Consider the following 21,623-nt stretch of genomic DNA (forward strand, 5'->3'; position numbering starts at 1 on the left):
GCATTTCCACCGTTGATAGTATGGGCACCCTGCAAATAGAATCCCTAAAAATTAGCGAGTACACCCACCCAACCTAGCATTGAAAGTATATTTTTTGGTATTTGTGGTAATAAAAAACGGGTTATTTTTTGGGCACCCTGCGCACGGTCACACTCATCGATAGTCGCAAAAGCAATCGATGATTCGCACCACAAGTAAAAATTGCTGAGAAAAACGAAAACGCGAAAAATGAAAACGCAATACAGAAAAGCAAAATTAAAGTGAAACCAAGTGCGAAAACGAAGGAGCTAAAGGTGCGTTCAAACGCCAAGCATAACACAAATAAAAACACGCGAGTGCGCTGGCAAAAAAGGCCCCCATTTGTGTGGCTCCCCCCGAAGGAAAAAGAGCCATAAAAATCGATTCTTCAAAGAAGTCGCACACTGCGTTTGAGACTTTTTTGCGCGGGCGGTGGAGCCTGGTGTTACTTTTCGCCAACTTTTCGTAGAGCTCGAGGAGTCTTTGCATTTCGCGGGGCTTTTGAGGGTTAAAGAGAGCTACCTGTGCACAGTGCATACCTGCTGATCTATGTGTGTGTGTGGTTGTAGTTGTGTGAGAAAGTGCGAAAAGAATATCAAGTCTGTATGTATGTATTTATTTGCACAGCCCTAAAAAATCGGACAGGACACTCGAATCACATTCTTAATTAGCTAATTTCCAGTAAATAATTGAGTGTGTCTCGCGTAAATAACGGAATTCCAGCACATGACAATAAAACGTATCCGTGTGCGTGTGTGTGTGTGCGTATGTGTGTAGTAACAACAAAGCAAAAAAGCAAAAGCAAAACAAAGTGAATGACAAACGGCGAGAATGAAATGGAAACCCAACCCCCGCACCACCCGCTTACTGTTAGACGTGCGCCTGTGTGCGTGGCGCTAATTGAACTCACACAATATATATAATTTATTTTTTTTGGCGCTCCACAAAAGCCACATATTTGTGAGTCAGCTTACGACTTCCACCTGCCTTCCAGATTGCGTGCACACAACTCCCGCGAGGACGGCAACTACGACAACTACAGCTAACAACTAACAACTAACGGTCATAAAAAGTCAAACGCAACGCAGCCCAAGGAGAAGGTGCTAGCCACGCCCCCCGCTGCAGCCCCCGCGTAGGGAGCCCCGCCCACCCGCATCTCCACTCTGCTCCACTTAAATAGAGATTCGAAAACAACACCCGCTGCATCCGCATCCACATCCGCGATGGCGAGTGATAAGATCAAAGTCGCCGTAAGGGTGCGACCCTTCAATCGCCGAGGTAAGTGCCGATTTACATACATGCCCCACATAATCCCCTGCACTGGGAGAATTATTTGCATACCCAGGGGGCTTAAAATATAAATGTTTCAGATTATATACAATGTCAGTATCATGCTCTAAAGGGCAGAACTTACATAATAACAATAGCTATAGATAAACATTATTTGTGTATTCTTAATTGTGCAAAATTGTATTTATGATTTATCGCCTAAATATTTGCCTTATCACATTCTTTGCATTATTATTTTATTTCTTTAAGTATAATAAAGTATCGCAATTTCTATAGACTTATAACATCAGAGGCCAGACACTCAATTTATTCTCTAGGAGTTGATACTGTAGTTCATGAGGAGTTGCCTTGAGTGGCCCGCACTTTCCATTTTCCTCCGCACTTTTCCACATTGTTTCCCAACAATGGCCAATGGCAAAGCACTGCAGTTGCCTGCAATCAATAATGCAAACAACCAGGCAAGCGACTGTTTTTTTAGGCTAACGAAATTTACATGGGCTTCCTCGCTTCCTTTGAAATACGGTTTCAGTTTCGGTTTTCGTTTTTCCACTGCTGCGCCAGCGGATTTTTCGCAGGGCTTAAGAGGTACACCAACTGCAGCGACTACCTACGGGATGGATTGGGATGGTATGGGATTGTATGTTATGGTATGTGATGGTGTGATATGGTGTGAGATGGTGTCCCTGGTCTGTTCGTCTGACAAACGATTTTCGTTTCCAGCTAATTTCGCGTTTTCCACTGCCAGCCACGAAGTGTTGCAAGTGCAAAATAACAAAATAAAAAAGACAGGCAACAGCGCTGTCAGCGTTTCCAATGTCAACACTGATCATTCACTTGGCTCGTCCATGACTCACACTCGTGGCGGCGGAAACGCAGGATGGCAGCGGAAAAGGGGTTCTACGACACATATGCCATATGCCAAACATACCTATGGATGTGGATGTTGTAGTTATTTGTGTGCCTGTGCGTGGGGCAAGGTCCACTTGGATCCCCGCTGTATTGACTGAATGGCAAACTGTGATTGCACATTTGTTTATATTTACATAAGGCACTGAATAAGTTACATTTATTGAATATTTGTGCACCTTACGTACAATATAAGTTGGCATAAAGTTTCATATATGCATACATAATTAAACTGCTTTGAGGCTTAGAAAGTATTCAATTTATATGGGTCACGATCCGCTTCAATTCCCGCGTAATAAATTGGATGACAACGTCCTCCGATGACTGCCTATTTGTTTATATTTACATAATTCTATAAACGATTATTGTACTTATTTGTTGCTATTTTGTAGCTTTTTCATACAAAGTTCATACAAACTTGATTTGAGGGACTTTATCTTTATTTTTAGCTAAGCTAATGGATGGTATTAGGATAATTGCAAATGCACTCTGACTTTAGAGGTGGTCGATGTGTGTTTGCTTTCAGTTCAAGTGCTTACAAATGTGACACAAATGAGTCTTTAATGGGATGTATACACCGATCATAGATTTCAATTTAAGATTTGAAATTTACAAAACCTTATAGGGAATTTCTAAAATACTCAAATTTTGTACCACGCTGGTGCTAGCTACATGTGAAAATAATCAATTGCGGCCGTAGCACTTGTATACACTTGTTTATTGGCAAACAAACCACCACTTCTGGTTATCCATCATGATGTGTCACTTCTGTAATTCTTTCCGGCCAAGTTAGGCGTACGCATGGACTTAGTAACTGCGTGTATTTTTAGAAGTTTGACCGTGTTTTGAAGTTGTGTACGTAGTCATGTTTTTGGCTTGTTTGTAGAGCAACTTGATCCGTTGCCGTTTTGCTGACTGAGGAAAGTAGTCGTGTCGTAGTCACCAGAAAGTCTGCGATAAGCAGCGCAGAAACGTTATCACCGCTGATAAAGTTGTTCCTTGTGCGATACCCACTGTGTTACACACTTGGAGTGACTGGCATTAGTCAATGGCGTATTTGGGCCATGTCCGTAACTGGTAACTGGTGACCTCTCGGAGTTGAGCTGGCCAGCAGAGCGTAAAATGAAAACAGAAAAGGCAATTTCAAACGCAAAGACACGCCAAAGGCAGCTGAAAAGTCAGGCAAAACAAGCTCGAAATGAAGTCACAGCTCTTTATTTTCTTACCAAAAAGCTTAACCTGTTTTCACTATGTGGCTGCCAGTGTATGCCGAAGTGTATGTATGTTAATTTCAGCGCTGGACAATAGCGAAGTGAAAACCGTTTGAGGTTATACGAACTCGCCATCAAATCAACTGACCAGAACTACAAATGAGACCATCAAATAATTTATGGCACGCCTTCGTCACATTCGAGACTCGAGACTCTGTCCAAGACATGTAGCCCATAGCCCGTGGCCAGCCGGTAGGGTCAGGTCTGTTCTCCTGTTCTCCTAAGTCCTTTGTGGCTTTCATTTCCATGTCATGTCACGTTCTCGGCTGTGTAACATAAACCGGAACGGAAGTTCCAAAGGCCAGGCAAGACACCAGGATATACATTTATATACTCGTACCTACAGCTATACCCCAACCATTCCATCCCGACCTGTGTGTGTGTGTGTGGGCCCAAATGTGTCTGCCCGTCTGGGTTTGGCTTTGACGTCGCTGTTTTCCCCAGCTCGTCATGTTTTGTGTGCTATATAGATATATGTAGATATAGATATGGATATATAGTATGCCTTTGCCATTTCGCCGTTCTCTGCCATTTGGATCCGTTCCGTTTTGTTCGCAGTGAATGAAGAATGCGAAGGACACGAGGAGGCATCGGCATCGGAACTGAAATATTTCCACGATTTATTAGCTGGCATTCTTTTTTTCACAAACCAGCCAGGATGAATGGAATAATCAACCCCATTTAAGGAATGCACACCGTTGATAAAGACAGGATAAACACCTAAATTTATGAATGTAGGCAAAAGGAGTTATATGCTATCTATGAATACTGTATGTAAACTGGGAGGAAGACGGAATTATATATATAGCTGATTACAAACCGCTGATTGATACAACCAAGGGCAGCCAAAATCGGCTTTGAGAACTATCTAATCGTTCATTGTTTGATTGCTGCTAAATTATTTATTACACGGCCAGGTTGGGCAACTCAGTTTTCTGCCTTTTTACGTTTGTTTACAATTTATTTGAAAGCTTCCCTCCATTGAGATTATACTGGCATTGGCATTTTATACCCAACATGCACATTTATCGCCCCTCGCTCTCTACGAATCCATTTTCGCACTTATGTACGAAAAACCCAACACACTGGCTACTGTGTTATATGTGCAGGGTATAGCAAGTGTATAAAATTAAATTGTTTTTGCCACTTTGAACTCGTTATCACCCCAAGCGCGGAATAAAGGCGAAATTATCTCAATTTCACACATAACATATAAATATATTCCGGAACAGAGGTCTAAAACAGATTTTGTTTGCTTACAGAAATCGAACTGGATACGAAATGTATCGTGGAAATGGAAAAACAGCAGACTATTCTGCAGAATCCGCCAACACTGGAAAAAATCGAAAGGTAAGGGGCTCTAAAACTCCACACATTCAAGTGCGTTTCACTGCATTATTTAGTCAGTTGTATGTTACACAACCAATTAAATTATACAGTGGCTTATAGCCATATTGTAATGCCTTTGTAATACCAAACTGATTGCTAAATGCTTTTCAACCTTCGTTTAATGCAGAAAACAACCAAAGACATTTGCATTCGATCACTGCTTTTACTCATCGAACCCCGAGGACGAGAACTTTGCGTCCCAGGAGACTGTATTCGATTGCGTGGGACGTGGAATTCTGGATAATGCATTCCAGGGCTATAATGCGTGCATATTTGCTTACGGCCAGACAGGTAAGATCCATCATCTGTGACTCACCATCGGTGCGTACTTCATTAATCTTTTATCGAACATTTTTAGGTTCTGGCAAATCCTACACGATGATGGGCTCCCAGGAGAGCAAGGGCATCATTCCACGTCTGTGTGACCAGCTCTTCTCGGCCATAGCAAACAAATCCACACCAGAGCTTATGTACAAGGTGGAGGTGTCCTACATGGAGATTTATAACGAGAAGGTCCACGATCTGCTCGATCCCAAGCCGAACAAACAGTCGCTCAAGGTTCGCGAGCATAATGTAATGGGCCCGTATGTGGACGGACTGTCGCAGCTGGCTGTGACATCCTATCAGGATATCGACAACCTGATGACCGAGGGCAACAAGTCCCGAACGGTGGCCGCCACCAATATGAACGCCGAGTCGTCGCGCTCCCACGCCGTCTTCTCGGTGGTCCTCACGCAGATACTCACGGATCAGGCGACGGGCGTGAGTGGCGAGAAGGTGTCCCGCATGTCCCTGGTGGATTTGGCTGGCTCCGAGCGGGCTGTGAAAACGGGAGCTGTTGGCGATCGTCTTAAGGAAGGCTCCAACATCAACAAGTGAGTAATATTGCAGTGATTTGTATTTCTGATAAGAACCTGTTGAATCTGTTGAATGTTCTAATCTAATCTTGTGATTATTCCAGATCTCTGACCACACTTGGCCTGGTCATCTCCAAGCTGGCCGATCAATCCAATGGCAAGAAGAGCGGTAACGACAAATTCGTTCCCTACCGCGATTCCGTGCTCACCTGGCTCCTAAAAGACAACTTGGGTGGCAACTCCAGGACTGTAATGGTAGCGACAATCTCGCCGTCGGCAGATAACTACGAGGAGACGCTTTCCACGCTGCGTTATGCAGATCGAGCCAAGCGCATTGTTAACCACGCTGTTGTCAACGAAGATCCCAATGCCCGCATCATTCGTGAGCTGCGACACGAGGTGGAGACTCTTAGAAGTATGTTGAAACACGCCACTGGTTCACCGGTGGGCGATGTGCAGGATAAATTGGCGGAGAGCGAGAACCTGATGAAACAGATTTCGCAGACTTGGGAGGAGAAGCTGGTTAAGACAGAACGCATTCAGAACGAACGGCAGCAGGCTCTGGAGAAAATGGGCATTAGTGTACAGGCCAGTGGCATCAAAGTAGAGAAGAACAAGTACTACTTGGTCAATTTAAATGCCGATCCGTCCCTCAACGAGTTGCTGGTCTACTATCTGAAGGTAAGCCTTAACGAAAAACTCATAGCCTCGGATAGATTAATAATTTACAACATTCCACTCTTAGGATCGCACACTGATTGGCGGACGCAGTATCAGTGGCCAGCAGCCGGATATACAACTTTCCGGTCTCGGAATCCAGCCCGAACACTGTGTGATCACTATCGAGGATAGTGGACTATATATGGAGCCAGTGCAGGGAGCGCGCTGCTTTGTCAACGGATCTGCTGCTGTTGAAAAGACACCACTCCAGAACGGCGACCGTATCCTGTGGGGCAACCACCACTTTTTCCGCGTCAACTCGCCGAAGAGTAATAACACTAGTATGTGTGCCTCGGAACCCCAGACGCCGGCGCAACTGATTGATTACAATTTCGCACGCGATGAGATTATGCAGAACGAACTGAGCAACGACCCCATCCAGACGGCCATTGCTCGACTGGAACGTCAGCACGAGGAAGATAAGCAGGTGGCGCTTGAAAAACAACGTCAGGAGTACGAGCGTCAGTTCCAGCAGCTGCGCAATATTCTGTCGCCTAGTACACCATATGCTCCTTACGCTCCTTACGATCCATTGCGCATGGGCAAGATTACTCCAAATACTCCCACCTCGCAGATGCGGGTGGAAAAATGGGCGCAGGTAAGCTTAGATCGCCGAGCACTTGTTATTTAACTTAATATCAATTTTCCAACTCTTAGGAACGAGATGAGATGTTCCGTCGCAGTTTGGGTCAGCTGAAAACGGATATTATGCGTGCGAATTCTCTGGTCCAGGAGGCCAACTTTTTGGCAGAGGAGATGGAGAAGAAGACCAAGTTTTCAGTCACTCTGCAGATTCCGCCAGCCAATTTGAGTCCCAACAGAAGGCGTGGGGCATTTGTCAGCGAACCCGCTATTCTGGTGAAGCGCACAAACTCCGGTAGCCAGATCTGGACGATGGAAAAGCTGGAAAACAAGCTGATAGACATGCGCGAGATGTACCAGGAGCACAAGGAGCGCGTTCTAAACGGACTGGTATGTTGGCATCGATTTGATTATTTTTCATCTACTTGTTGCCATTGTGCTGTGTACTAACCATTTATAATTGTATCGATTCACACACGCATTCAATTAACCCCTGACTACAGCCCCTTATAGAGCCATTCTCAGACGACGAGTTCGATGACAAGGTAATTAAGACACCACACCCCCACCACCCCAAAACATGAACACCACACACGTTTAAACTATGATGTAGCTAGTATTGTTTTGGACCTCCCAGTCAATGTTAACTAACCTCGGATTTCCGCAGGACGAGGATAATGCCAAGCCACAGGATCCGTTCTACGAGTCGCAAGAGAACCACAATCTCATTGGTGTGGCCAATATATTCCTGGAGGTTCTGTTTCATGACGTCAAGCTGGACTACCACACGCCGATCATCAGCCAGCAAGGCGAGGTAGCGGGTCGTCTTCAGGTGGAGATCGAACGAATTGCCGGCCAGATGCCACAAGACCGCATGTGCGAGTCCGTCTCAGAATCGTCTGGCGATTCACGGGACGAGTACGATGACCCGGTGGATCCCTCATCCAATCAGATTACCTGCCGTGTGACGATCAAGTGCGCCAGTGGACTGCCATTATCGCTCTCCAACTTTGTCTTTTGCCAGTACACTTTTTGGGGTCACCAAGAGATGGTTGTTCCGGTTATCAATGCTGAATCAACGGCGCACGACCAGAACATGGTGTTTAAGTTCGAACACACCCAGGACTTCACGGTTACCATAAACGAAGAGTTTTTGGAGCATTGCATAGAAGGAGCTCTGTCCATCGAGGTGTGGGGCCATCGGAGTGCCGGCTTCTCCAAGACAAAGGGCTGGGAAGTGGAGCAGCAGCAAGCCAAGGCCCGTTCCCTGGTCGATCGCTGGGCGGAGCTGTCGCGGAAGATCGAGCTTTGGGTGGAGATCCACGAGCTTAATGACAACGGCGAATATTCGCCAGTGGAGGTGACCAATCGCAACGAGGTCTTGACCGGTGGCATCTACCAGTTGCGTCAGGGTCAGCAGCGGCGTGTGAATGTACGGGTGAAGCCGGTGCAGAACTCTGGCACCTTGCCCATTATCTGCCAGTCGATTGTGAACGTTGCCATTGGCAGTGTGACAGTTCGATCTCGGCTGCAGCGACCGCTGGATTCTTACCAGGAGGAAGATCTCACCGTGCTGCGCGAGAAGTGGAGCGAAGCACTGGGACGAAGACGTCAATACCTTGACCAACAAATCCAAATGCTTATAAAGAAGGAGGAGAAGAACGAGCAGGAGCGCGAGCGGGAGCTAAGCTTGGTTCATCAGTGGGTCTCGTTGACGGAGGAGCGCAATGCGGTACTGGTGCCAGCTCCTGGCTCAGGCATTCCGGGAGCACCTGCTTCATGGGAGCCGCCGTCCGGAATGGAGCCCCATGTGCCCGTCCTCTTCCTCAACCTTAACGGCGACGATCTGTCGGCACAGAACACCAATGATGAGCTTTCCGTCGCTGGCATCAATTCCATTCTGTCCAAGGAGCATGGACATAAGTTTTACACGCTGCAAATTCTGCAGCACCTGGATAAGGATGTGTGCTGTGTGGCCAGCTGGGACTCTTCGATGCACGACAGTCAGGCCCTGAACCGTGTCACTGAGGCCAACGAGCGAGTCTACCTTATTCTGCGTACCACGGTACGCCTTTCGCATCCAGCGCCCATGGATCTCGTGCTCCGCAAGCGACTGAGCATTAACATCAAGAAGGGACAGACGCTAACTGACCGCCTAAAGAAGTTCCGACTTGTGCGGGGAGAGAACGCCATCTGGCAGAGCGGCGTCACCTATGAGGTGGTCTCTAACATTCCAAAGGCTTCCGAGGAGTTGGAGGACCGCGAGTCCCTTGCGCAGTTGGCTGCCAGCGGAGATGATTGCTCCGCAAGTGATGGCGAAACCTACATAGGTAAGAATGCTTCTAAAACGCTGCTCAGGATCACATTGACATTCTTATCCCGTAGAGAAATACACGCGCGGTGTTTCGGCGGTGGAGAGCATTCTGACTCTGGATCGACTGCGACAGAATGTGGCGGTCAAGGAGTTGGAAACGGCACATGGTCAGCCGCTCAGCATGCGCAAGACCGTCAGCGTGCCGAACTTCTCACAGGTAAGGATGTGGGCTACTTGGGAAACCCATGCTGCTCATTCCATCGAGCTGCTGCTGCTGCTGCGCCGCTTCCACTATTCGTCGCTGCCGCCGCCGCCGCTGAATTATGTGCTTCCACTTACTCACCTAACACACTCGAGCAAAATTAACCAAAAACGTCTGACTAAACGCAAATTCTTTCTCTTTTCACACTTTTTCTATGCGCTTTCACCAAACTAACCCCCAACAAATTTTGTGTTTAACCACCGATAAAAACGACAAAATTAACCAAATCCAAAATTCGGCGCGCACTTCCTGCAATTTTGAATTTCCCCCTATGTGTGTGTGTGTGTGTATTGGTATTATCCTGTCTTTATGTTTATGCTGTGTACGTGTGTGTGTTGCCCCAAAACGCTTCTCACTGCGCACATAGGCGGTCAAAGACACCACCAATACCGGGAGTGTAAGTAACTAGTATCCTCTTTTCTGTTTTCTGTATTCCGTACTGTTTCCTTGTGTCCTGTGCCGAGCACTGTACAAAGAGCTTTAGTAGTTGGAGTTTTCTTAAGTTCCCTCTTGGCTATTCTACTACTAACTTCTAACTATCTTATAAATCGTTTTGTGTGCGCCCTTCAGTTAGCCATTTCTGTAACGTTTGGAATTGATATGTTTGTGTTTATTTATTTTTCGTTTTTTTTTTTGTTTAATTAAACCATTTTTGTTTCATCCTGTTGAATAACATTTGTTCCTTAAAAAACCGTACGCATATCACATTTATGATGCAAGCAACTCATAAATAAACTTACGCAGATTATGCGCTTCGATGCATCGATGGAGTCGCTGCTGAATGTGGGACGATCCGAGTCCTTTGCCGATCTCAATAACAGCGCTTTAGGCAACAAGTTTACCCCAGGTGAGCTTCCTTTTGTATGATTAATTTTGATTGTATTTAATTCTCCAATTTCAATCAGCAGGTCACAGTCCAGCAGGAGCAGGCGGAGTCATCCGAAGTCGCCACAGCTTTGGAGGCAAAGGAAGCAGCGATGATTCTCCCGGAAAAGCCTTTGGCATTGGTGGGTATTTCGTTGGTCTACGCGAGTTCGCTAGCCCAACATTTTTCTTCTATATACTCACCATTAATATTTGAGCAAAAATTCTAAAACTATAATCCATATAACCGAGTTTTTAAACACACTATATATTTTACTAAGTAATTTTGCATATGCTTATGCGCAGGAGATTTTATACACAACCTAGTTGAAGCCAAGCTCATGAGCAAGGGATTTATCTTTGTTTCAAGTTTTGGTTCTCTTACAGAATTCAAAAAATTTGTAGATTACCTTGAGCATTACGCAATTTGTTATTTGTAGTTGTACTTAGTGCAGATAAATTGACATAATTCCTAATGGCAACAAGATAAATCCTGGTCGAACTGTTTGTTTACTTATGCTTTCTTCATGCTCAAGAGCAACTTCCCCAATGGCAATAGATTCCAACTCTGTGAACTGTCGCATTGCTTAGTTAAACTTTCAAAACCCAATTTGTTTGCTTTGCTTCGATGCAACACCTGCAGCAACCAAGCAATTAGCAAGAGTAACCGCATTAACTCGATCTGAGGACTCGAGCGATTCTTCGTCTTAATGCACACGACTGTTCCACATTCCATTGCTTATCATATAAATTGACATGCATCCATGAAAACATAACCATACCGAACCAAGCCCACATAGCTTATCGTACTTACTATATGGTTTCTCACACTGTCCAACTCTTTTCTATGTTTTCAACATAACGTTATCTATACGAAATTCCACGGCCAACAGGCTCAATATCTCTGCTGTCAGGTAAAGGCCAAACTTATGCCCAAATCAAATCCGAAGGTGCATTCTTGATTGCTATGCATTGATTGTTAGTTGAGTTTCATTTTGTCTGTCTCACAACCCCCCATCTATACACCCACTCATCTGCAGACATGTATCGCTCATTAACCCATGACCCCAGATGAAAGGGATTGGTTTGTGCCCAATTTAGAACTGTTTATATGTAGTTTTGTGTTAGTTCTGTTTGCTGGTAACTCTGTCTTTACATCATACCCAAGACTCTCATCTAAAAAAGTCATCGCGACCAAGTTCAGTTGTACATTCATCTCCAGGACATTCAATCCACTCCATTGCAGCCACCCACCCAATCCGGTGCACAAATCACACAGCAGCAAAGCACACAGCACGAGATCTTAGCACGAGCCGCGTATTTGTAGAGATTATTATACCTAGAATCTAGACCTTTGTTTGATTTTCCTTTGATGTTACTATAGTGTGTTGCTGGGGCTGCGAGTTAGTCGCATCCCTCGCCAGTTTGATCACTCATTGAAGTCTGTAAATTGCATTGTAACTTAACATAACTCATAATCATTGTCTTCCCTGCCCCCCAAAATGTGGAATGCAGCGCGTCCAACATTTTTGAATCTCAATTTGAACTTGAACACTTTGAGAATTGCGCCAACGAAACGTATGTGGTTTGTCTAGCTCTTAGCTTAGAGTTTAATTAGCAATGAATCTATTGACCATAGCATTTTGATATCTCCACAGCTTCGCCAGCTACTAGTAAGCTGCTGGGCATGCGCATGACCACGTTGCACGAGGAGCCACTGGGCGGACACAGATCTCTCGACGAAGAGCCTGAGGACAGCTACAGCGACTCGGAGTACGCTGCCGAGTACGAGCAGGAGCGGCAGCAAAACAAAAGCATGGCCACGCGATCCCGCCTCACGGCTTCCAAGACCATGGACTCATTCATGGACGTCAGCAGCCATTCGAACCAGAGCTACTTGAGTTACACGTCCAGTGCCAACACTAACATGAAGCATCTGACCGGCTTGGCGACGCTGAGCATGAGCTCATCCACCAGCAGCGGCTATGGCTCCCAGGCTGTCTCCTGCAACAATCTGAGCAACGAGGATATTGCTTCAATGCGTTCCATGAGCATTGATGAGACTCCAGGTGGAATATTACCGTTTCTAATTTTACCATAACATATTTATAATTTTATTCCTTAGATTTCGATCGAGTCAACTCGAATTCGCCACCAAACCGGCAGGCACGAGTTAACCCCTTCCTCAAGGACATGCCCAAAGCTAAAATACAAGAGCAACCAGAGCCGCAGGCCAAGAAGCTGCAGGAAGCATTCACGCATCCGTTGGAGCAGCTGGAGTCCAGGGACAACGCACAAAGCGACGATGATGAATGCGCGCAACTGCCAAAGAATAACAACAACAACGAGGACTTGGTAAAGGAGCCGAATCAACCTGCAGGCCAAACGGAGCTGGAAGAAGCTATACCGCAGCCTGAATCACGAACGGAGTTTGCCACAGACAATCAGAACGGCAACAGGTCCTCCGACGAGTTAAGCCACAGTTCCGAGGATCTGCTCGAAGGCGATGGCATCGTCCGGGAAGAGTTGCCCGCCGGAAAGGTGGTGCGGCGCAAGAAGTCCAACACCCAGCCCCCGACCAATGGCAACAGCATAAATAACAACAACAATAGCACAAGCCAGGCACCACGCATCAATCATCGGGCATCGGTGGCCAAAATGGAGGGTCTGGCCGCATACATGGACTCTAGCATTATGACCAGCAGCACTGAAGTTGATGGTGAATATCTATTGTTATTTATTGTCTCCACCGTCTTGAATTAATGATTCAACTAATATTTTTCAGAGGAAAGTAAGGATGTGGAAGTGGTTCTGCCCGAGTGGATTGTGGTGGGCGAGTCAGTGTTAATCCGACCCTATAACACCAGCGGCGTCATCCGCTTTGTGGGGACCACGGAATTCCAACCCGGTGCTTGGATTGGCGTTGAATTGGACACACCGACGGGCAAAAACGACGGCAGCGTGAAGGGCGTTCAGTATTTCCAGTGCAAGCCCAAGCACGGCATGTTTGTGCGCTCCGATAAGTTGATGCTGGACAAGCGTGGCAAGGCGATGCGAGCCTACAAGGCCGCCGAGAAGAGCAACAGCATCAGCAAAGGTGAGTGGAATGGCATTGGATATGGATAGCGTTAATTAACTGATACATATATATACAGAGATGAGTACCTCGATGACTGGTTCGATGACACGCTCCAAGAGCCGCGGCGATTCGCTAAACCTTTCGGCGCGTAAATGATTGTACCCAAAGTGTTCGCATCAGCTGCAGCGTTGGACTAATTGCAGGCAATCGACGGTAGCCACAAGCGCTGCCAGCAGCCAGCCGGCGACCTGCCACAGATTGCGTGCAACCAGCGGCGCTGCAGATGCGAACAGTCATGGCAAGAAATGCTATGCCAATCGACGCTCGACGGCCTTCTAAAGCCGCCACCCAGGATGACAATGTCGAGAACGAGGTGGACGAGGGAAAAGCGACTCGACAAGCAACGAACAATGCGGAGCATACTCCTCATGCCAATCATATTCTAGCTTACTTACCTATTCTCACCCCATGCCGCAAATGAAATGCCGTACACTTATCCACACGCTTCTCTAAGTAGTTTAAGGCGGTGTCTACAGCAGAACTAATTATTAATCTAGCTAAACTAAACTAAATGAAACGAATCGATACTAATCTAAACTAAGCCGGGTAGGCATTTGCGTAGTTGCAATATTTCGAACACTTGAGCGAGATCGTAAAATTTAGCGACCCTTCGATAAATGTATGTGTGAAACAATCACTTTTGATTCCATTGTTTTGTGTTCGTGTAGTTAATTGTCGTTTATTGCTTTTCGATTTTTGAATGAAGCGCTTTACTTGATATATTTTGTAATGGTTCTTTGCCTTTAGTTTAGTTAAATTGTTTTTGATATCAATGTGACTTGGTTAACGATGAGCTTATATGTTTACTTGTTATTGACTATATTCAATATATAAATCATTTGTATATATTTATAATTAAGACCTTGCAATAATTTTGTCTCCATGTTTCCTTTCCTGAGCTCATTTTCTTTTTAGCGCATTTATATACAATTACCAATTCAATACGATGTTAGTAATAATGAAAACAACATATTCTATAGAGCTGCGTCTAAGCAATTGAAGCCTCCTAAGATTGTCGTATCTTGGAACTTACTCCCCGATTAAGTCGCTTCGCACCGTCGCAGTTAATGTGTAAATTGTATTATTTTCATGTGATGTATTTATAATTTCCTTTTATATATGCATATATATAAATAAAATTTATTTTACCGTATACGTAGCTCATTATTTATGATTTCTTTTATGTTACCACCCCGTCCGGAAAGTGCAATATAAGTGTTAGGATCTTTAAGTTGTATTTATCAATGTTGAAGGTTGTGTGACTATGTTTGTGAGGCGTTTTAAGTACCATTAACTTAGCACCGAGCCAGAAGTTGGTGTGAAGTCCAAAAATGAATGAAAGAAAGCAATAATTGCATTAAATATTCGATTTTATGTTAAGATACTTTAATAATCGTACACAAAGATGATTGAAAATGTGCCGAAATGAGATGCGAAAGTCAATGATTATATCTGCCACCGGCTAAAGAACGTTTGTACGTAAAACCGTAAACGTATCCATCCATCCATCCAACCAACCAACATCCAAAGCACTCCAAAACTGAGTCTGAGATAAATTGCAATTTAAAACACAATAAGAGCGATTTACACTTAGAAAAAACCCAAAAACGAAACTGAAACTAAAATCCAACAGAAAACGGTTGGGGACGTGTCAAAGGTCAAGCCCAACTGGAAGATCTACAACCATTCATCCAGTGTATACAAGCATAAATATACACCACTTATATATATATTAGGTATATATTTTCGAACTGTTTTTCTACTTGCGTAAAAGCGAAAAGCAACTACCAAAATATACTTGAAAATACGTCCAAAATTTAAAATTCAAGGTCAAGATACAACTATGATATATACTTACAACTGCATGGATATTCATGAATATAAATATAAATTGCATATTTACTAATGATAAACCCAAATGAGACAGAACTAATTTAAATATTGAGTGCTCCCTGGGGGAATCCCGAATAATAAATCCCAACCAGGGGCATTTGTTTGAGTATGTGTGTGCATTTTGTAGACGCCGCAATTTCAAATTGCAAATTCAAATCGGTTGAGCATTATTACAATTCAGAACTAATTTAATCACATGAATGTACATAGTGAGTGTGGCATTATGAACGGCAAAATCACCATCAAATTAACGCATTTAACTAGCGCAAATAACTAGTGGTTCAATTAGAGGTTGATTGAGTAACATAATCGAGTACCCGATTGAAAACGAAAGTTTCGCATAGCAGCCCAAGTCAGTTTATTTGTAAAATAGATCGAGAATCCATAGTTGTAGGCAGTGTGCAATGCAATGAAATTAAAATGAAATTAAGTAGCCGTAGAGATCGCGATTGGAACGCCGACAAATTGAATCGTACCTTGACGTTATTAAAGAATTAATCATATTTTTGTGCAATCTAGTGCAGTTCTCATGCAATCAGCCCCGCAAATGCAATAGTTTGCCATTGCATATAGCATCTAGCCTAGAGCATCTAGCATTTAGCATCTAGCCTCTCTAGCGTAACGGAATGTTAGGCACACACATATTATATGGGCTATGGGATATAGGATCGGAAGGCAGCCTTCGGAAGAGTTTACTCGTAAGTTTGCGCACTCTTAGAGCTTTTAGCACGGTCAACGAATAAATGTTATTACACCACCACAATTATAGCTCGACTCCATCTGCCGTTAAATAAACTATCCAAGAGTTCAGTCACGAGTTAATGAATAAACTAAACCATATGCAAGTTCTGCTTTATCATACTCCCAGTACACAAACAGACGCACGATGCCAAGCCATTGTTGATGAATTTGGTTCCGTTCGTTCGGTTTGTAAGTACGGATAGGCCAGTTTAGTTCACTACTCACTTGTAGTTGCGAATGCAGAGCAAATACACAATTCAGAACAGACTAGAGTGCAGAATATATAGGTGTCAGCAGCGGAAACCGTAAAGATAATTCTAGTAATTTACAATTGTTTTACTCCAATTTAAGTATTATAATGCAAACACGCCAGAGAAACAAACAACAAAAAACAAAACAAAAAACACACGCGTAATCAGCAAATTTAAACAACTTCAACAAAGCAAAACAAAATAAAAGAGAATATGAAATATGTACTTATATCTATAAATACAAATATACAAACATGCAATGGACATTTTTCAATGGAGTTGGCTTTAATTTCACAGCTGGGGGCTAAATTCGGACCTGTCGCTGCTGGGTCAACAAGCAGTAACTGCGATAATAACGCCGAGCTCGGCCTTGACTGCTACTAACTGGTTACATTTCGTTGGCCCAACACCTTCGACCCAAGTGAGGCTACTAATGGTTCGTTTGAAGATGTACATCCTCCAGTCGGACGTTTTTTATTAATGAAAACAAATGGCAAAATGGTTATGTTAGTAGATAAATGCTTACAACACTTTTAGTTTACAGTTTACATAGTTGGTTATTGCTGGATGCTCTCACGCAGGAGAGCTCCTTGTTGAATCCCTGGCCATGGAATGCAATCGTTCCACACCCTGCCTTACATCCTTACACGATCACATGGCGACTATATCATTTACATAGGATGGTTCGACTCTCTATTCTTACAGCTTGCTCTATTTATATATTATATTTATACACACAAAGTACACAACACACATTTAATTGTTATTAGCTTTCCAAATGACTCGTTTGCGTTTGATTTGCTTGTTTTCTCTTTTGATTTGATTCCATTGGATTTGATTTGCACTAGCTACCCCATCTCTTCTTATTATACACGATTTGTGTATAAAAAATATATAATTCTAGGATTCGATTTATGTATTTACAAAAGGGTTGTTCTAATTTGAATTCGAGTTCCGTTCAGTCGGCGTTAGTCAGTATCTCTCAGTTGCTTTGGTCCCCATCCCATTCCCCCGCTACACCTCATCTCCTCAGTGTTCAATGGTCCATCGTTGGGATTCGCTGTGGGGATTGCAAGGCGCCACCTGGGCGTCGTCCATGCTCTTCAGTCCCTGGTGGTCCAGACACATGCCCGTGTTGCTGTGAATGATGTGCTGGTGCTCGTACCGCCACTGCTCGTTGAACTCATCGTTCTCCATGCAGGGCACCATCACCACCCGGTACGGTGGAGACTCGCTGTGCTGCACGGTTGCGCAGCTTAGTTCGTTGCGCAGAACATTTGTGTTGGTAAAGGAGAATAGCTGCGACTTCTGCAACACCTTGCCGCATGGGTACAAGCCGGCGTTATAGGGCTTTTCATTGTTCTGCAGCAAATCATCCAGGCATATGTTGGAATTCAGGGCGTGCACCTTGCCCCAGCCTTGCACGTCCTTGGTGGGCACAAACTTTTCCGGATAGATGTTCTTCAGGTACCACTCGAAGCTCTTGCAGCGGAGCTTCTTGCGCAGCATTACTCGGTGGGTAACATCGCCAATGTCCGCGTGGAACTTCAGGTCTGGCCGGTTGAGGAAGAATATGTTTATGTACTCATCCATCCACACCAAAGCCATGCGGGCAGTATTAATACCGTGCGTATCGCGATCGTTGGGGAATCTTGAAAGAATTTAAATGAGCTCATTATAATACAGCAAAAGAGATGACAATAAAGTTACTATATCTCCCACTGAAGGTCAGCTTGACCATAAATTATAAATTATAAATACTAGTTCCTTTGGCTTACTTGTATGGATGGAAGTCGCGGAAGATGTGTCCCACGCGGGAGCAAGGAATAGTCTCGATGGTGCCGCCGCACTGCCAGATGCGGAAGGACATCTCCAGGTTCTCACCACCCCAACCGTCCATCTGTTCGTCGTAGCTGCCCACTTCCCAGAAGTAGCGTCGATCTATGGCGAACAGTCCACCAGCCATAGTGGGACTGTATGCTGGACAGATCTCCCGGTCGTGCTTGCACTCGCGTCGCTGGCGCTGCTTCTCCCGCTCAGGCAAATTGATCCAGTCGAAGTGGCCGTTCCATTGGAAACCGCCGACCTGGAAGGATTTGTAGCCATTGGTGCTGTACTGGAAGTCGTTGGCGTCGATGACATCGATAATGGGCACCAGCACGCTCGTTCGCGACTCCTTGATGCGCTGCAGGAGTGGCTCGCACCAGCCAATGTTACCCTCGCAATGGGCGTCCAAGAAGATGAGCACATCCCCTGTGGCGATTCGCGCTCCGGCCAATCGGGCACGAATCAAGCCCAATCTGCAAAGAGACGGGCGAAAACTTTCTTTAGCTATGTGAAGGGCAAAACAAAACAAATTTATTGGGTCATTCGAAAACCTTCGATCGTCTGCCAAGCACGATTAACACCAGCCTACATGGCATCCACCGCATGAAGTCATCCGAAAGTCGGCAAAGCTCACGGGTTGGCCAGTGTAATGCACGCAGAAACCGAGTCTGGGTATGGGAGTTACAAAAAGTCAAGCCCAACACACATAATCGTAACTTGACGAACTGGTTTTCTCTTCTCTTCATTTTTTTTTTGGCTTTTAGTTTTTGGTTTTTTGAGCGTTTGTCGGTTCTGGCCAAAAAGAAGATGCTCCATGCGCGTCTGACAGGGCAAACAAGTTATTCAAATGAGTTCAAGTCGTCAGCGTTTCGATTAGCCAAATTACTGAACTTTTCCTAGCCTATGGGCCATAATGGAAACGATCTAGGTGTCAAATTTTCACCTGTTATGCACAGTTGCACTTGTGAACAACAATTTAGAAACTTGTATATACTTGATTTCCGTTTTTAATATGCAGATTTCAATTCATAGCTAAACTAGTGAGATAAATGCTTCGAATTGTATCTCAAAAAACACGAAAGCATGCTTTAAGTCTAGCACCTAGTATTTGCATATGCCAAAGGTCGTATTGAAATTGAATGGGCAAGTATAACTACTAACTTTGCCACTAATCAAGTCAATATTTAACACCTATAAAAACGGAATTTCACTGAAATTCTTTTTCATTATTTACTATCTTGCGATAATAACACACGTATTCTCCCTATTCCTCCCTATGGGAAAATCCAAACAGCTTTTTCTGTAGCTTGTGGCGCACACACATATTCCAGATACATTTGTTCATTTAGTAGAGTAACGGCAGTTCGACTTTTATGGGTCAGCCACCTTGTAGCTACAACTCACCGGTTCTTGAGGCGCAGAATGGTGACCTTCCCCGCGGGAATTCGCGTGCGCACATAGTAGTCCAGCTTGGCGCCCAGTTCCACGTTGTCGCTGCCATCATCCACCAGGATGATCTCCTTGAGAGCCTTTTCGTTGCAGGTGCTCAGCGTGCTGTGCACGGTCCGCAGCAGCACGGAGTAGGGTTCGTTGAAGAAGATGATTACCACACTGGCGGTGGGCAGGGAGGCAGCATCGAAACGCTGCTTGGCGCACAGCGGATTCCGGTGGTCACCGACACTTCGGTTATAGGACAACTGCTCGCTTAGCTCCTCGTTGAGGGCGATCTTCTTGTAGATGGCATCGCCTCGCTCTTTGGCGGCACCAGAAAGGTGCACTGCCACGCCCTGTTCACCGAGTCCCGCCTTCTGTTTCTGCAGATCCAGTTGGATGATTTGTTCGTAGGGCGACTGGGTGGCCGGTCGGGCTATCTCGTTCTCACTGTCGCTATACGCCTCGTACCGCTCGCGTCCGTGACCTCGCAGAGCGGCCACTCGGATGGATGGCGCCACAGGTGGCTCCTCTGCTGAACCATTCTGCTGCACCTTGCTGTAGAGGATGAAGCAGAGGGCGACTAGGATGAAGATGATCAGTTTGCCGTAGAAGGAACGGAACCGAGGCAGCATGTTGACTTAAAATATCTTCTGACTGGGACTGGTGGTATCTGGGATTCTGAGGTAGCACTATCTGTCACTCCACTCAAAAGTGGCTCTGCGGATCGGATCGTGTGCGTCCGCTGTCCGCTGTCCGAATTAATTCACTACTCGATGATCATTTAACTCCGATTCGCTGGTGAAAAATCCAGACACTTTGTATGTATGATTCGTGGCTTCTCGGTTCGCCCACAATTCCAGTTTATTCCCGCTTTCCGTTGAGCGCCGCACACCGCCGCTGTGTGGAGTGGCTTAAACTAGACTAAATGGCAATATTAATTCTAAGCGCGACTGCCGCAACAACAAATGAAACACAACAACAATAAAAAACAACGAAAACTTACTCGGGCATGTTTTCTATACGCTGTTGCTTCAAGCGTTAGTGCATTTTCAGCAACAGCTGTTAAGTCGCCGCTTTGCAGCACTGTCACAGTGGGTCAACAGTGCTAAAAAACTCCTGGTTAACATTTTCAAATAGAAAATTAATAGTATTAACTATTAATATTTGTGTATACCGGTAGTAGGCGCCCAGGTGCTGTACACAAATTTAAAACAATGGTATTGTACATTTTGTGCACAGTGGGTCGAAAACTTCTTCTATTTATTATAAAAGCATTTTTAACAATGTATTTATGCAAATAAAATGTATAAAATATTTTTTTAGTTTCAAATGAGATTTCGTTATGAGATTTTTATTTTTAAAAATAATTTTACTTTTTTTTACTATAAGTAGATGTAACTTACATTTAGTAAAGACTTAAACCTCCTTACCAAAACGGTGTTATATAACAGTCTACTTCAATATGCAACCTTTCCGTCGTTATTACTGGTTTTAAATATATGCAAAATAAATGATATTGCAAATGTTTCGATATTTGCAAATTTAAATACATATGTATATGAGCACAGCGCCAAAGCACTTATCCTAAATAAAATTATCCAAGCCGACAAGTTCTTGGTATTAGATGGTAACTATGCACGCAATTGCCATTTTAATGATATACTAAGAAGTATAGGAGGAGTGTCTGCCATTCAGGTTGTACCCAATTTTATGTGTGAGTCCATAACTAATAATTATAATTTATAACCAACAAGCATGCCAAGCCACATAGTTGTCACATCAGCTGCGAAAAAAAGCGGAAATTTAAATCACAAAACTTCCTGCCCTCGAGTACCGTTGAAAACGAAAGGGACTGACCGACTGAC

The 21,623-nt window shown here is 44.5% G+C and overlaps 2 protein-coding genes across 18 annotated transcripts; one reads left to right on the forward strand and one right to left on the reverse strand.

Moving 5' to 3' along the window:
• The first annotated feature begins 143 nt into the window (after positions 1-143).
• On the forward strand, positions 144-16,704 carry LOC6531559 (kinesin-like protein KIF13B). Of its 17 annotated transcripts, none has more exons than XM_039373318.2 (20): positions 144-293; positions 1,013-1,296; positions 4,748-4,835; positions 5,002-5,165; positions 5,233-5,749; positions 5,836-6,412; positions 6,477-7,049; positions 7,109-7,423; positions 7,537-7,578; positions 7,701-9,363; positions 9,419-9,564; positions 9,977-10,006; positions 10,354-10,456; positions 10,515-10,616; positions 11,367-11,423; positions 11,989-12,051; positions 12,132-12,542; positions 12,599-13,192; positions 13,259-13,570; positions 13,629-16,704. In XM_039373318.2, exons 2-20 carry the CDS (start codon positions 1,242-1,244, stop codon positions 13,706-13,708), a joined length of 5,892 nt encoding a protein of 1,963 aa, XP_039229252.1. In that variant the 5' UTR covers positions 144-293; positions 1,013-1,241; the 3' UTR covers positions 13,709-16,704. The 17 variants fall into 17 exon arrangements, with proteins under 17 accessions (XP_039229252.1, XP_015051416.1, XP_039229254.1 ...); XM_015195930.3 differs by having other exon boundaries at positions 11,367-11,387; XM_039373320.2 differs by having other exon boundaries at positions 10,518-10,616.
• Positions 16,705-16,934: 230 nt separating this feature from the next.
• On the reverse strand, positions 16,935-20,817 carry LOC6531560 (polypeptide N-acetylgalactosaminyltransferase 1). Its single transcript, XM_015195931.2, has 4 exons — positions 20,762-20,817; positions 19,729-20,679; positions 18,276-18,797; positions 16,935-18,148 (listed from the first exon to the last, which is right to left on the reverse strand). The coding sequence occupies exons 2-4, from the start codon at positions 20,388-20,390 to the stop codon at positions 17,527-17,529; spliced, it is 1,806 nt and encodes a 601-aa protein (XP_015051417.1). The 5' UTR covers positions 20,391-20,679; positions 20,762-20,817; the 3' UTR covers positions 16,935-17,526.
• Positions 20,818-21,623: the final 806 nt, after the last annotated feature.

This window comes from Drosophila yakuba, chromosome 2R (genome assembly GCF_016746365.2).
Source record: "Drosophila yakuba strain Tai18E2 chromosome 2R, Prin_Dyak_Tai18E2_2.1, whole genome shotgun sequence".
In the NCBI taxonomy this organism is placed as follows: Eukaryota; Metazoa; Arthropoda; class Insecta; order Diptera; family Drosophilidae; genus Drosophila; species Drosophila yakuba.